Genomic DNA, 12,971 nt, shown 5'->3' with positions numbered 1-12,971 from the left:
GAGAGGCACGCGCATCTCCTGCACTAGTCTGTATTTTATCGGGTTTTTTCTGTTAGCGGTTTGGGGTCGCTGAGCGCAGCTAATTTGACAGTGAGCGACCGCTGGAGGGAGAGAAGCTGATTGGACGATTGGGTTTTGTTGTGGGCGTGACCAGAGCTAAGCCCCACCCCAGCCCACCCTCTCTCTCTCTCTCTCTCTCTCTCTCTCTCTCCCCTGAGCTCATGAGGGGGCATCAGCAGCAGCAGCAGCAGGCAGGCGAAGAAGGGACTGGGGCTGAAATCTGATCCCTCCTCTTTTTTTACCCCCCTTTCCCTCTCTCTCTAAACTGTTAGTGGCAGCCCGTGGCAGGCTTTCACACAGCGCCAGACGCGAGCGCGCGGAGGTCGGAGCTCTGTTTCTCTCACTCTCCCCACCTCTCTCTCTCTCTGTCTCTCTCACACACACACACCTCCCCGCGGCGGAGCCCCCTGAGTCCAGGTCCCAGCAAGGAGACATCTGGCTCGAACTTCTGGGCTTTTCTAACGTTACCGTTTACTTGGACGAGTTGGGCTGCTAGTAAATGAGGCTTTCTGTTCAACACGAACAGCAGGCGAGCGCGCGCCAGCCAGGGCGAGGAACGAAGAAACTGGGCTCGCGAAGAACTCAACTTTGTTGGATTTGCCCCGTCTGGATGAACTGAAGCAGTGAGTGAGTGAACGGAGCCCGGTGGACTAACTTAATCTGCCTGAGCTCCACACAGCTGAGAGCGGAGGAACGATTTATGGTGTAATTTGTGCTACCTGCGGAAAGGATTACTGACAACACGGGAGACTTTGGGTGATTATTATTATTATTATTATTATTATTATTATTGTTGTTGTTGTTGTTGTTGTTGTTCCTGCTGGTGCTGTTGGTCTTGTTTATTGACTGCAAAATTGTCAGTAGCAACCATGTGCCTTTTTGCCGTTTCCTTGTCGTAGCTTTAGACAGGTCTGGTGAGTTTTAGGCTGCGTCCAAAATCGAACCCTGTCGCACTTAAGAGTGTGCCTCTATTAATAGAACGTTTAAAGAATAATACGTATATTCGAGTACGCACAGAATGTTACAGTGTGTGGATTTGGACGCAGCCTCGTTCCGCCCCATTCAGTCAAAGCTTGAGCGACGGTTATCGCGGCTCAGACTCGATTTCGCAGAGAGCACCTGAGCTCCTCCACTAAGGCTCTTGTTAAGCTGTTCAGATGTTCAGCGACGTTTTTAGAATAATAAAAAGAAAAACTAACCAGTCTTCGGTGTGGGAAGCTGAACGAGACGCTATCCATTGCTTACCTGGGGCTGTACGAAGCGTGTTAACAGGCTAATGAGTGGTAAAGTCTCACAGGCTAATTCATTAGCTTAATGCTCCCTACTGAACCACAGGAACAAGTTCACAATCCACAACAGACCTTTAGCCGCGGGGCGTCTGCTATTCCTGTGGCGCGGTGTTGTTGTGTGGCGTTTTCCTAAAATAGTTTCAAAAATAAGCGCCAAAAGGGGCTGCTACACTACTACATATTCCTTCAGAAGTCACTCGAGAAGGGCTGTGTATTTTTGGCCCGTGTAGTGGGTCCGTTTCTGCGCTACTGTATATAGGCGCTGGACATCTGAAACCAATTGTGCACATCAGAGTCAGTTAACGTCTCCCCAGGTGTTAACGGGGGGCTACCGGGGGTAATTAGGCACCACCACTGAAGTAGCTCTCGTTCAGGACCGTGTCCCTCATGCTTCATACAGGCAGCCTCAGCCAGCATATACAGTGGTGGAATCTCCTCTGGAGCAGAGTGAGCTTATTTTAAACTTGCAGGCAAATATAATGATGCTGGTTTGACGTAGATGGTCAAATAGTGGCTCGTATCTCTTGAAACATACAGTAGCAAACGCAATTAAGAGCAAGATTGCCCTCAGAGACACCTGGAGCATTTTTCAGAGCCTGGTTTATCCAGGTGTTGAGCTAAATTATGCCATTAGATTGGGAGTCTCAACTGAATAGTCTGCAGTCAGGCTCAATCTAGAGTTGGACTTCGGGTGCAGATTTCTCCATCGGACTCATGACATTTCTTCCATGTCCCTAAATGACTTTTTGAAGAAGAAATCTGGGCAAAGGTGCCTGTCTTTCCAGAAGAAACGAGGATTTTATCGACTGGCCCCGCTGACTAACTGTGGCAGCACTTAAAAAGAGCAGCTCCTCGATTGGGCCCGACTCAAGCTCAGTGCGTCACTCAGAGGAGCTCAAACAGCGAAAGCTGTGCAACACCAAACTCAGATCAATCCCATCTCACGCTCGTCCTGTTTTTAATCAGCAGCTCTTCGCGATTTCATTTTGTAAGGATAACAGGCTCAGTAGAGGGCTCCGCCTGGTAGACCTGAAGAGCTGTCTTCACATGCGTCTCCAGAAGCCCTCCAGTGACCTGCTGAAAGGAATGGTTGTTTTTAGAGGCAAACAGCTGTTGTTCCACTTCATTAAAAAAGAGCTTTTTGTCATCTGTGCCACTGTGTTGTTGTGGAGGGGTAGCTGTTGTGACTACATTTTGTCTTCAAGGAATTTTTTTAATATAGCTCGGTGAAAATGGGTTACGGCGTCTACACTACAGCACAGCACACAGGGAGACACAGGAGAGGCTGAGAAAGGATTTCCTTCAAACTGTAATAGAGACATCTCAGACTTTCAGCTTTTCCCCAGCTCTCTTGCACTAATCCCTGCGTTAAATGGCCGGCTTTTTTCAGGCCAGGCCGATTTGGCTTTTTAATTATTACAATTTACAGATTTGTTTTTTTCTGTAAAATGTGTCTAGCGTGCTGCATTGATCTCTCTCTTTCTCTTCATTTGATCTCTCTTTCTTAAAAACAAAAGCCTTAACCATCACTAGATATTTAGTACCCAGACGGGAGCAGTTAAAGTTTGTATACATATTTTAAGTGCCTCGGCCATTACCACAAAATAGTCACAGCTACATAGATGCACAAACATTTCTCTGTGCCAAGCAGCCTAGCGACTCAATCCAGCCTACAGCCTCTGCCTGCTTTAGCCTCAGTATGAGATGTTTTTTGTGCATATTTCCCTTTGATTCGTCTCCCAAGTCAGAGACGCATGGACAGAGAAACAGAGTGAACACAAAAAGCTAAATGTGGTAACTAGCATGTTCATTTACAGGCCGGACCGGTAGGATTCATATTTCGCAGCAGCCAAAATCAATTTCTTTGTAAATTCCATGGATAAATATGGCCTGTTCTGGTTGATTTCCACCGTTCACTGTTGATCAGTTATAATAGCCTGCCCTGTCCGCCACACTCGCTGTGTGTTTAGACTCCAGCATTAACTTTAAACTACATTTAAGCACAGGCAGTGTGTTACCATCTCCCTGTAAGTGACGCTCATTGAGAGGCTGTGTTGAAGACTGAATCCAGCCGCTGAGATTTAGTTCGGCCCTTTTGACCTCTCACCGCGCACGACACTGTTGCGGTGCTTTATATGGGCACTTTGTTTAAAGAAAGTAGTAGCAGTACGTTATACAAGTGTTTTGTCACTTCAGCCTAAAAATGTACATGTGGTAAGAAGTAGTTTAACTGGTTTTAATCAAGTCAAATAAATTCTTTGATTAACGTCTTATACCCTAAGGGTCTGTATGTGGGCCAACACTTCAATTCCTCACTCATATAAACACATAACTAAGTTTCATAGAAGTGGAAAATTAGCCTTGAGATTATTAATGGATAATAAGCAGCCTTAAAATGAATAATTGAATAAAAAGTCTAGAGTCTAAGGGGTTAAAGCAAAATAATAGACAGTAGGGATGTGTTGTATCTTATTGCATTGTAGTGCATCATATCATATTGTATTGTAAGCAGCTTGTGGTTAGGGTGTTAACATGGGGCTAACTTGGGTCACAAAAGCACAGCTTCAGTTTCAGATATTGTCATTTTGTAGTGCTGAATGTTTTAACAAATTGAAAATAGCAACATTAACATATTACTGTAAAGCACATTTTCAGCCACTTCTTATTTGTGCTGCATTGAAAAATGTATTAAATCAAATTCTGAATTTTGTGAATTGTTACACCCCAACAGATAATAGACCTAATAGACCACTTTTGGTTCCCTGGGGAGGTTTTTAATGGACCCATGTCATAGAAAACCTCGTTTTTTAAAATGAAAGAGATTCTAATGTTTCAAATAGGGTATTAACATTAACACATCTCATTTGCAAAAATGGTTCTCTAAAGAACCGTCCATTGAAAAGTTCATTAGGGAACCAAAAGTGGTTCTTCTTTGGCACCACCCAAGTATGCCTTTCTGGCACCTATGGATTTAAGAGTGTAGATAGATAGAAAAATGTACTATATTGATCCCTGTGGGCAAATTTGGGATTCAGATGAACAGAATTCCTATTTTTCATCAAACCAAATCTCACAAACACTTCAAATCAGCTTCTGTCTTGTTTTCTGTTTTTCACAGTGTAGTGAGTTGTGAGTTTGGTGCTATGTCAGTTAGAGCTCCAGTGATTAGTGTGTTACTGTAAGGTACCTCAGGAGCCAGACACACACACACACACACACACATGCTCCAGAAATACACACTGAAGATAGACTCCACAAATACACTCTTCTCTCATACAAATAGACCTGATACACTATCACTCCACAGCGCTGAACACACTGCTGCTCTGCCCAGCCAGAGAAAACACACCGTTACTCAACACGCTACCCCTGTGTGTGTGTGTGTGCGCGTTGGTGAGCAGACTGTCTTGGAGTTAGACCTCTTCTCAGTTTGTGCTGACCAAGAAATGAGTCTGTGCTCATCAGGAGAAAGAAAAACAGCTCCGCGCCAGCCTCAGGAGGGTGTGTGCACGCGCCTCTGTGTATGTATGTGTGTGTCATCTGTGGTCGTCCTTCAAAAATGCCATCATTTAACGTTAATACAAACACTGTGTGTGTGTCTGAATGTGTCTAAGCCAAGGCTGTTCTAAAATAACAGGAGCTAAAGTATAAGACAACACAGAGCTCTCTTATACTCAAAGCAGAAAACCCACTGTGGGGTACAAAATCATACAGCGCATGTGTGCATTTTAGACCACTTTACATTCCTTTTATTGTGACTAATGTAAACTCTCTATGTGGCAAAGCGCAATCTTGCACAGACACATACACACACAGAGGCCGCAGTGTGCGAGGGGAGCGTGTGTTTTCTTTAGAGAGATAAGTGTGTTTGTGTTAGCTCAGCGAAAGACGTGTTTCAGAGCGGTAGGAGAGAGCGAGTGAAGGAGAACAAGAAGACGAGAGAGAGAATGAAGCAACGAAAAGGGAGAGTTTACAACAAATTCAGCAATGTAAACTTGTATTAGACAAATACAACAAAACAATCCCGTTTTATTCAGTCCAGGCAATTATCACCCTGTTTCTCTCAGCACGGTGTACCTAAGCAATTTGCTGAAAGCATGTCAACATCAGCCAGCCAGAACAGCTAACGGTCACTAATAGTGTGTCCCATGAAGAATGACAGCAAACACTTCTTATCGTTTCAGCATGTTTGGAACATTTTAGAGTTTTCACCTCTTAAACTATGCGAGTGTTTGTTTCTCGTTCACTGAGACGTGCTTATGTCTGATGAATATTAAATAGGCTCTCTCTGCTGCTGTGTTTCAGGTGGACAGTCGACCGGGCACACGTGTGCTGTGTGTATGTGAGTGTGTGTGGCTTTACGCAGAGCGTATGTGAGAACGCATGAGAGTGTGTGTTAGCACAATGCGTGGGTGTGTAGAGGATGTGTGAGTGTGGTTGCCGTGGTGAGGACCCTGGGCCCCGCCCCCAGGCCGGGATGATCGCGCTCTGCCTCCTCCTGTACCTCTCCTCCATCATCCCTCCGTTCGTACTCAGTGCCCACCTGCCCTCAGCACAGCCCACAGGTCAGCAATCTCTCTCTCTCGCTCTCTCTCTCTCTCTCTCTCTCTCTCTCTCTCTCTCTCTCTCTCTCTCTTTCTCTCTGTATGTCCCTCTGTCTCTCTCTTCCTATCTCTCTTTCTGAATGTCTCTCTTTCTTTCTCTCTCTCTCTCTATATATCTTTGTAATTATGCATGTAATGTTTTATGTTTATTCTGACAAATGTTGCCTCTTCGTTTTTATGCATATATATAGATTGTCCATCAAAAGTTTGGGGACACCTAGCTTTTCAAAATGTTTCTAAATAAGCATGTTTTCTTGACACATTTGCGGTATATTAACATATTAAATACACCCTTAGGAAATGGTTCTTCAGTAGTTCTTCACTAAAGGCAATGTTCATATATAGAGCTGTGAGCACTCAAAGAATCATCTGAATGCATAAATGGATCTTTGCATGGTTATAACCTGTTGTAAAATTTTAAAACTGGTTCTATATAGCACCGAAAAGTGCTATTGTTACACATTATAGAACCCTTTTTGCTAACAGTGTAGACTGTAAAACATGATACTATTAGACATACAGTTAACTCAAAACTTTAAGACAGCCCTTTTATGTTGAAACAACAAATCTTTTCTACAATGTAGAGCATTTAAGATCTTTCCTATTTTGGGAATAATGCCAAACGTCGCACTTTTTATTCCCTTGTTGTATGTTGCTCATCAGCACTCAGGTATTTAAACCACTTTTGGCCCAAAAGATTTCCAATATCAGCAACAATACTTTGGAAAAAGAAGGAAATGTTTTATTACTATTAGCTCTTTTATGTTAACAGATTCTTTAGAGGGTTTTTGAAAAGTAACAGTAAAAGTGACAAATGTCAAATTAGGGTAAGGTGTCCCAAAACCTTTGATGTGCAGTGTGTTCAAAATGTTCAAAAATTTCAATCTTATGCCAGATTCACGTTCTTTTATATGAGTTACAATGTTATTGACAAGATAAAAACATTGTTTAATACATGCTTTCATCTTTAATGTGAGAGTTTGTCATTTATAGTGGGAATTTTGTCAATTAAGAAACTACATGCTGGAGCAGAGTGTAAGTGTAAGTGGTGTGTGTGTGTGTGTGTGTGTGTGTGTGTGTGTGTGTGGGAGTGGATGAAGAGCAGTGCCAGCAGTCTAGGCACTTTCAGTGAGAGCTTGTAGCTGTTATTGTGTAAGCACAGACTGAGCTGGTGATTTATTTCACAATCCAGAGGCTGATGGATTGGGCGCTGCAGAGTGGATTACATGACAGATAGGGGCGTGAATGTGTGTGTGTGTGTGAGTGTTGTGCTCATGTCATGGCTACAATCAGGGCATGTAATGCATTTTTGCTTTACATTGAATAACATTCACCCACTGAATTGTTCAGTTAACATTGTTTGATGCTTAAGTTGCTCATTACAGTTATCATTCCCAAATCAGGAGCTTTTCACACTAACTGGGATTTGGACTTGTGCATTGACAAACAGGGATGCACTGATATGGGAATTCTGGGCCAACATTCAGTATTTATTGTGTTCATATCTGCCATGCTGATATGTAAACAGTTATAAAATGCATTAGTTTTTGACATAATTCGAAAATGCCTGTTTACATTGTGTAAACTTCATAATGAATGGACACAAGGAAATGACCCAGAATCACTTGGAAAAAAGTCTGGTTCCATTGACTTACATTAAAACTAAAGTGGGTTTTTTCTTCTCCTGTAAAGTTCTCATTTTGGAGATACAAGATTTTGTTCCGACAACAGCGAGATCCATATCCATTCGAATCTAAACATTTGCCCAATGTTAATTTTTTTTAAACCGATACTGATATGATTAAGATATCATTGCACATCCTTATGAAATATGTAAACTACTTAAAGGCTTAAACTACTCCTCTATCTGTCAGGAGCTGTTGGTTCTAGCGTTCAGCGCTGGGACTGTGTGATTTCCTATCTGTAAACTGCAGCGCTGGGGCTGCCGCCTCTTTGTGAAATCCCCGCTTGTGGATTTAATTAAGACGAAGGTTGCTGAAATTTGTTTGTTGAAGATTCTTCTGTTGGATGAATTCCACTCTCTGTCTTTGAGGCCTTTCCGTATATTACAGCCAATAAATATTCAAATGAGAGCGGAGTGTCATGCTTTGCTGGTGCAACTCAAAGGTGCCCGTCTGTGTATGTGCATGTGTGTGTGTGTTCACGGTTGTATGTGGTTAGTTGGGGTGTGTTCACCTCATTAATGCTCTTTGAAATCTCGCTGCAGGTCAGCCAATGAATTATGGATGAACACAGTAACTCTCCCTCTCTGAGCATCATCTACAGCCACCTGTTCACACACACACACACACAGACACACACACACACAGATATACATTGAGTGAGTGATAGACGTGTGAGAGGTGAAGGTTGCTGAAGAACATTTTATGGCATGTTGATTTGGTTGTCTATGTTGCAGTCAGGCGGGATGATGGGAATTTGAGTTTTAATCATTGTTTCATTCGAAAGGAAATGTAGATCATGGTGCCAAGAAATGGGACAGAGGTTTCTGTGTTTTTTCATGTATATTTGTTAGCGTGTGCATGTTTGTTTATGCGTATGTGTATTTGTATGTAGATGTGTCTGTGTTTGTGTGTGTGTGTGTGTGTGTATTTTCAGCACCAACAAAATGTTCCTGACTTTGTAGGACAGTGAAAAACAGTGGAACCTACAATGTCCACGCCAGCAAAACAGTCTTGACTTTGTAGGAAATCGAGTGAAAAACAGGGGGAACTACAAGAGGGAACTTAAAAACTGCACCATTTTTAAACTGAATGGGCTAAACATGAGGTTAAGCTTGGGGTTTTGAGTTAGACTTAGAAAATTCATATTACTTACAGGTAAAGGTGGGCAATATGGCAAAAATATCATATTGAGATACTTCAGGATTTTTTCATGATGCACAGTATGTCCCAATATTTCTTTTTTCAGATATCTGCTCAGCTGAAACAGAGAAAAAAAGAACCAGTATTGTTACATTTCAAAAAATACTATCAAATGGTGAACACAATGATTTTTACTTAATATTCAGCACAAATTCCAGTTAAACGGGACTAATTTTGCTCTCTATATAATTAAACTTGCATTTGGTTAGCGTACCAACGATATCTACAATATGTTCAGAAGAGCATATTGTACTGTATTGTGACAAAATGTATCACGAATATACATATTATATATATACAATTATACATACAATATACAATTACATATTATAATATGTAAAATAATAAACAATGTTAATATGGCAAGTGATTCCAGACTTTGTATGTATGCTAGTGTATGTATGACCATACATCCTGATGTTATAAGAAACAAACACATGTATCAGACTTTTGCTTTGTGTCTGGCTGACTGAAACGTCTCTTGAGGGAAAGTTGTCTCTGTTCTTTTGATAACAAGCAGCTTATCAGTCTCTTATGTAAACCATACTGTCCTTTCTTATGTGATTCTACTTTTGGACATCAGATAAAAAGTGTTTGTTGTGTTTTTTAAGAGCCATGTGTGTGTGCTGTGTGTGTATGAGAGAGAGTGTGTGTGTGTGTTCTTGATTTCCCTCAGCTCTCTTATATTGCTGCTGGCAGTCATGAACAGATGGCCCGTTATGTGCTGTAAGAAATCCAACACACACACACACATACCCCTCCTTAGCCACCCATGAATCGACCCCGCCATCCCCCACCGCACCACACACACACACACACAGCGGTACACAGCGATACTGATGGTGCTGAAGAGCAGGGACACTGTTTAAACGGCAGAGTGGTCAGGAGACATACGTGTTCACTTTCTTCCTGTGATGATTGTGAGACCGTGCAGTTCTGCTGCCCTGTGACCGCCTGTGTTTCAATCTCTGACTACACAGAACGGTTCAGTAAGTTAGTCAGTGCATTAATAATGCATTATAGAGGTGTAATGAGGCTTGTAGTACACAGTAACAGATCCTATTGTGCTCATTAGGGCCGCACTTTGAGGAGATGCTCTCAGAAGCTGAAGCGGTAACACAGTGTCTGAAAAAATCCAGCTGGCCGGCCTAACAGCAGCAAAAAAGTTAGCATTCAGTGTTGGTTGCCCCTTCATCATTGCCTATACATCACTGGCTTTATGCGCTCCTGGAAATCCTTGGTCTGGAACTTTCATTCAGAAGAATTAGCAAAACAGCCCCTAGAACAGACTCTTCACACATGAAATGATGGAAAGTAATGTTCGTCTCGAGTGCTTAACTGTATAATGTGTTTATGTTGTGAAGTGTCCTGTGCTAAATGTGTCCTTGTTTTAGGTTGAATTGTCCCATGTTGGTGTGGGTGGGTGGTGTGAAGGGGGTATTGCTTGTCCTTTCTTTTAATGAAAAATAAAAAAAATCAATGACAAAAGGGAGAGGGGGGCAGGAGTGAGATAGACAGAAAGAGAATGAGTGTGCATGTGTGTGTGTATTTGTGTGTGTGTGTGGGTATCTCAGTGTAGTGAATGTGTGTGTGTGTGAGAGAGAGAAGATGTGTGTGCATGTATGTTTGAGTGTATGTGTGTGTGTGTGTCAGAGCAGCTGTTGCCAGTTGTTTGTGTGTGTCAGAGTCTGTAGGGAAGGGAAGAAGGGGATTAGGAGTGTTCCTGCTTTGAGAGACCCCCCCCCCATTTCTCTCTCTCTCTCTCTTTCTTATCTGAAGGAAAAAGAAGAGCTACTAAACAGAAATCAGCTAACCTGCTGAAATTCTGCGTGACCCTGCTCCATATACTCTCATTACTTGTCTTTTCAAGTTTGTTCTTCTCACAAGTATAAGTACACTTACATTTTCAGTCACACTGTACAAACATTTTGCATGGACTGAGTAATAGCAGCTAAATGCAAGAAAGTAAGTAATTATACTTTCATTAGGACTTTCAGTGTGTATGTGTGTCACTCCCTGTGTGTGTGTGTGTATCTCTCTTACTCCATTTCTCTACCCCCCATCATTCCTTTCAATTTGTCCCGTTTGACCATTTAACTCCAGACTGTTGCCTGTCAGATAGTGAACATGTAAGGTGTTGAATCTACTGGATAAAATGGGAGTTTTAACCTAAAAAGGTTAGTGTCAGGGCTGTTCAAATAAGAAGTTCATAGGGCAAAAAATACAGATTCTTGTTCTGTTAGCTTACTATTCAAAATTCGATCAACTCAATGTTTTAAGGCAGCCCAAACACTAACTTTTTTGAGTTAAAACAAAAAATTGTACAGTGTAGCTGAAGAAAATAGTGTTTCATTTTTTTCACTAGTCTCTCTTGCTGTTTTTTTTTTTCTTATTCTCTCTTTCGGAGATGAAAAGAGCAGCAGAAAGGGCCTGAGGGAGTGATGTGATAACTATGTTATGGGTGCTGCCTCGTTTCTCTGTATTGCAGTGCAGGTGTGTTGCGTACTACTACAGCTCTCAACAGCAGAGCAGTGAGAGAGAGAGAGAGAGAGAGAGAGAGAGCGAGAGAGTGTGTGTGTGTGTGTGTGTGTGTGTGTGTGTGTGTGTGTGTGTGTGTGTGCAGCCATGTGCAGGTCCTTTCGGTTGGATGCACACTCCCTGGGGTCAGGGGGTGAAAGGGCAAGGTGTCAACTCTGCCTAATGTCCCCGTCCACTCACATGCAAATGACCAACTACTGATCTATTGATCCTGCTCTAATAAGCAATGTCTTACTCTGCAGTACTGACAATATCCTCAGAGAATAAGCCTTTCATCACTGTCATAAGAAACCCTTGTAACCCTTTTTGTTTTTTTGTTTTTTGTTTCACGCCATTTGAAAATGCCCGCTGCCCTTTGTGTTGTGCAACCATTTCATGTTGAAAGGACCTGTATAAATTTTGAAAAGCAAATCTTTCAGGTTACTTTAAATCATTGTTTTTCAACTCCAGTCCTGGGGACCCACTGCACTGCACACGTTCAGGTGTTTTCTACCTCAGTACACCTGATCTGGCTAATAAAAAGCTTGATAATTAGCTGATGAGCTGGATCACGTGTGTTGGGTTGGGGGATAGTTGAAGCTGTGCAGGGCAGTGGGTCCCCAGGAGTGCTTCAAGTTACATTAACACAGTTTTTCCCTTCTTCTGTAAAGTTTTACTTTCTGTTTTTTAGACACGTGTCGCGTTTAAATGAAGAAGGTAAAGCGTCAGCTGAAAGCAATGTGTAGTAGTGCAAATGTTAGCTTCCAGGATTTAGGGTTGAATCCCTGCTGTGTCATCAAGGGAACATCAATAATGTAATATAAATTCAGTTTTTGGATTCTGCATCTCTTTGAGCTGTATAAACCATCGAGGTCTACAGCTGTTTAACTATAATTGCATAGTTGGATATTTAATAAATTTCATTTACATGTGTTTATTCTGTACCAAACAGGTTCGTGCCCGCACATTTGTCTGTTTTGAATTGACAAAAATGTGTAAAAAATGTAATGTTGTAGTGCTTTTTCTTCCACAAAGCATGAAAGTACACAATAGTTAAACTTTTTATTGAACTCAAATCGTAATAAAATGCCATCTTTTCCTTATGTAGTTTTAAAACTGCTTGCTTGTGAGTTTCAGGAAGGTTGAGCAAGACTAGAGGGTGTTATCCCAGAGCTGAGAATTGACTCTGCTAATTTAACTATGAAAAAAAGACTTTGCTGTGTTCAACATATGAGCACGTTTAGTGTGGTTTTGAGAGTTTATACCATACAGTTTATGAGGGCTTGAAACTAGGCCATTTTGTCTGTGGAATGACAATTAAGACAGCCTAGTTTTGTAGCCTTGTTTATGTGTGTGTGTGTGACAGAGAGAGAGAGAAAGAGAGAGAGAAAGAGAGTTTTAAGTGGAAAGACAAGTTGGGTATGTTTGTGTGTATGAGAGAGAGGGAGAGAAAGAGAGACAGAGTGAATTTCTTAGCTCGGAGACAAGGTGTGGGTGTATTTTAAAAGTTTTGGTGAGGCGGAGGGGACTGTGAGGTTGAATGCTGTAGCTTCCGTTACTAATTAGTGCAGTGAGGCGGGATTGTGTGTGAGGGGGCCTTTGGATGCTGCAACCCC

At 42.0% G+C, this 12,971-nt stretch overlaps 1 protein-coding gene across 10 annotated transcripts in view; it reads left to right on the top strand.

The window, feature by feature from the left end:
- Window positions 1–230: 230 nt before the first annotated feature.
- Window positions 231–12,971, top strand: part of fgfr3 (fibroblast growth factor receptor 3) — a 58,522-nt gene continuing 45,781 nt past the window's right edge. For all 10 annotated transcript variants that reach the window (XM_036573935.1, XM_036573936.1, XM_036573934.1 and 7 more), the window contains exons 1-2: window positions 231–816; window positions 5,655–5,914. In XM_036573935.1, coding sequence (XP_036429828.1) covers window positions 5,773–5,914 — 142 coding nt within the window. In that variant the 5' untranslated portion in view covers window positions 231–816; window positions 5,655–5,772. The remainder of the gene's footprint in view (window positions 817–5,654; window positions 5,915–12,971) is intronic.

This window comes from Colossoma macropomum, unplaced genomic scaffold, assembly GCF_904425465.1.
Source record: "Colossoma macropomum unplaced genomic scaffold, Colossoma_macropomum, whole genome shotgun sequence".
In the NCBI taxonomy this organism is placed as follows: domain Eukaryota; kingdom Metazoa; phylum Chordata; class Actinopteri; order Characiformes; family Serrasalmidae; genus Colossoma; species Colossoma macropomum.
The sequence above is the reverse complement of the archived record's forward strand: the minus strand, read 5'-3'. Positions and strand labels throughout refer to the sequence as shown.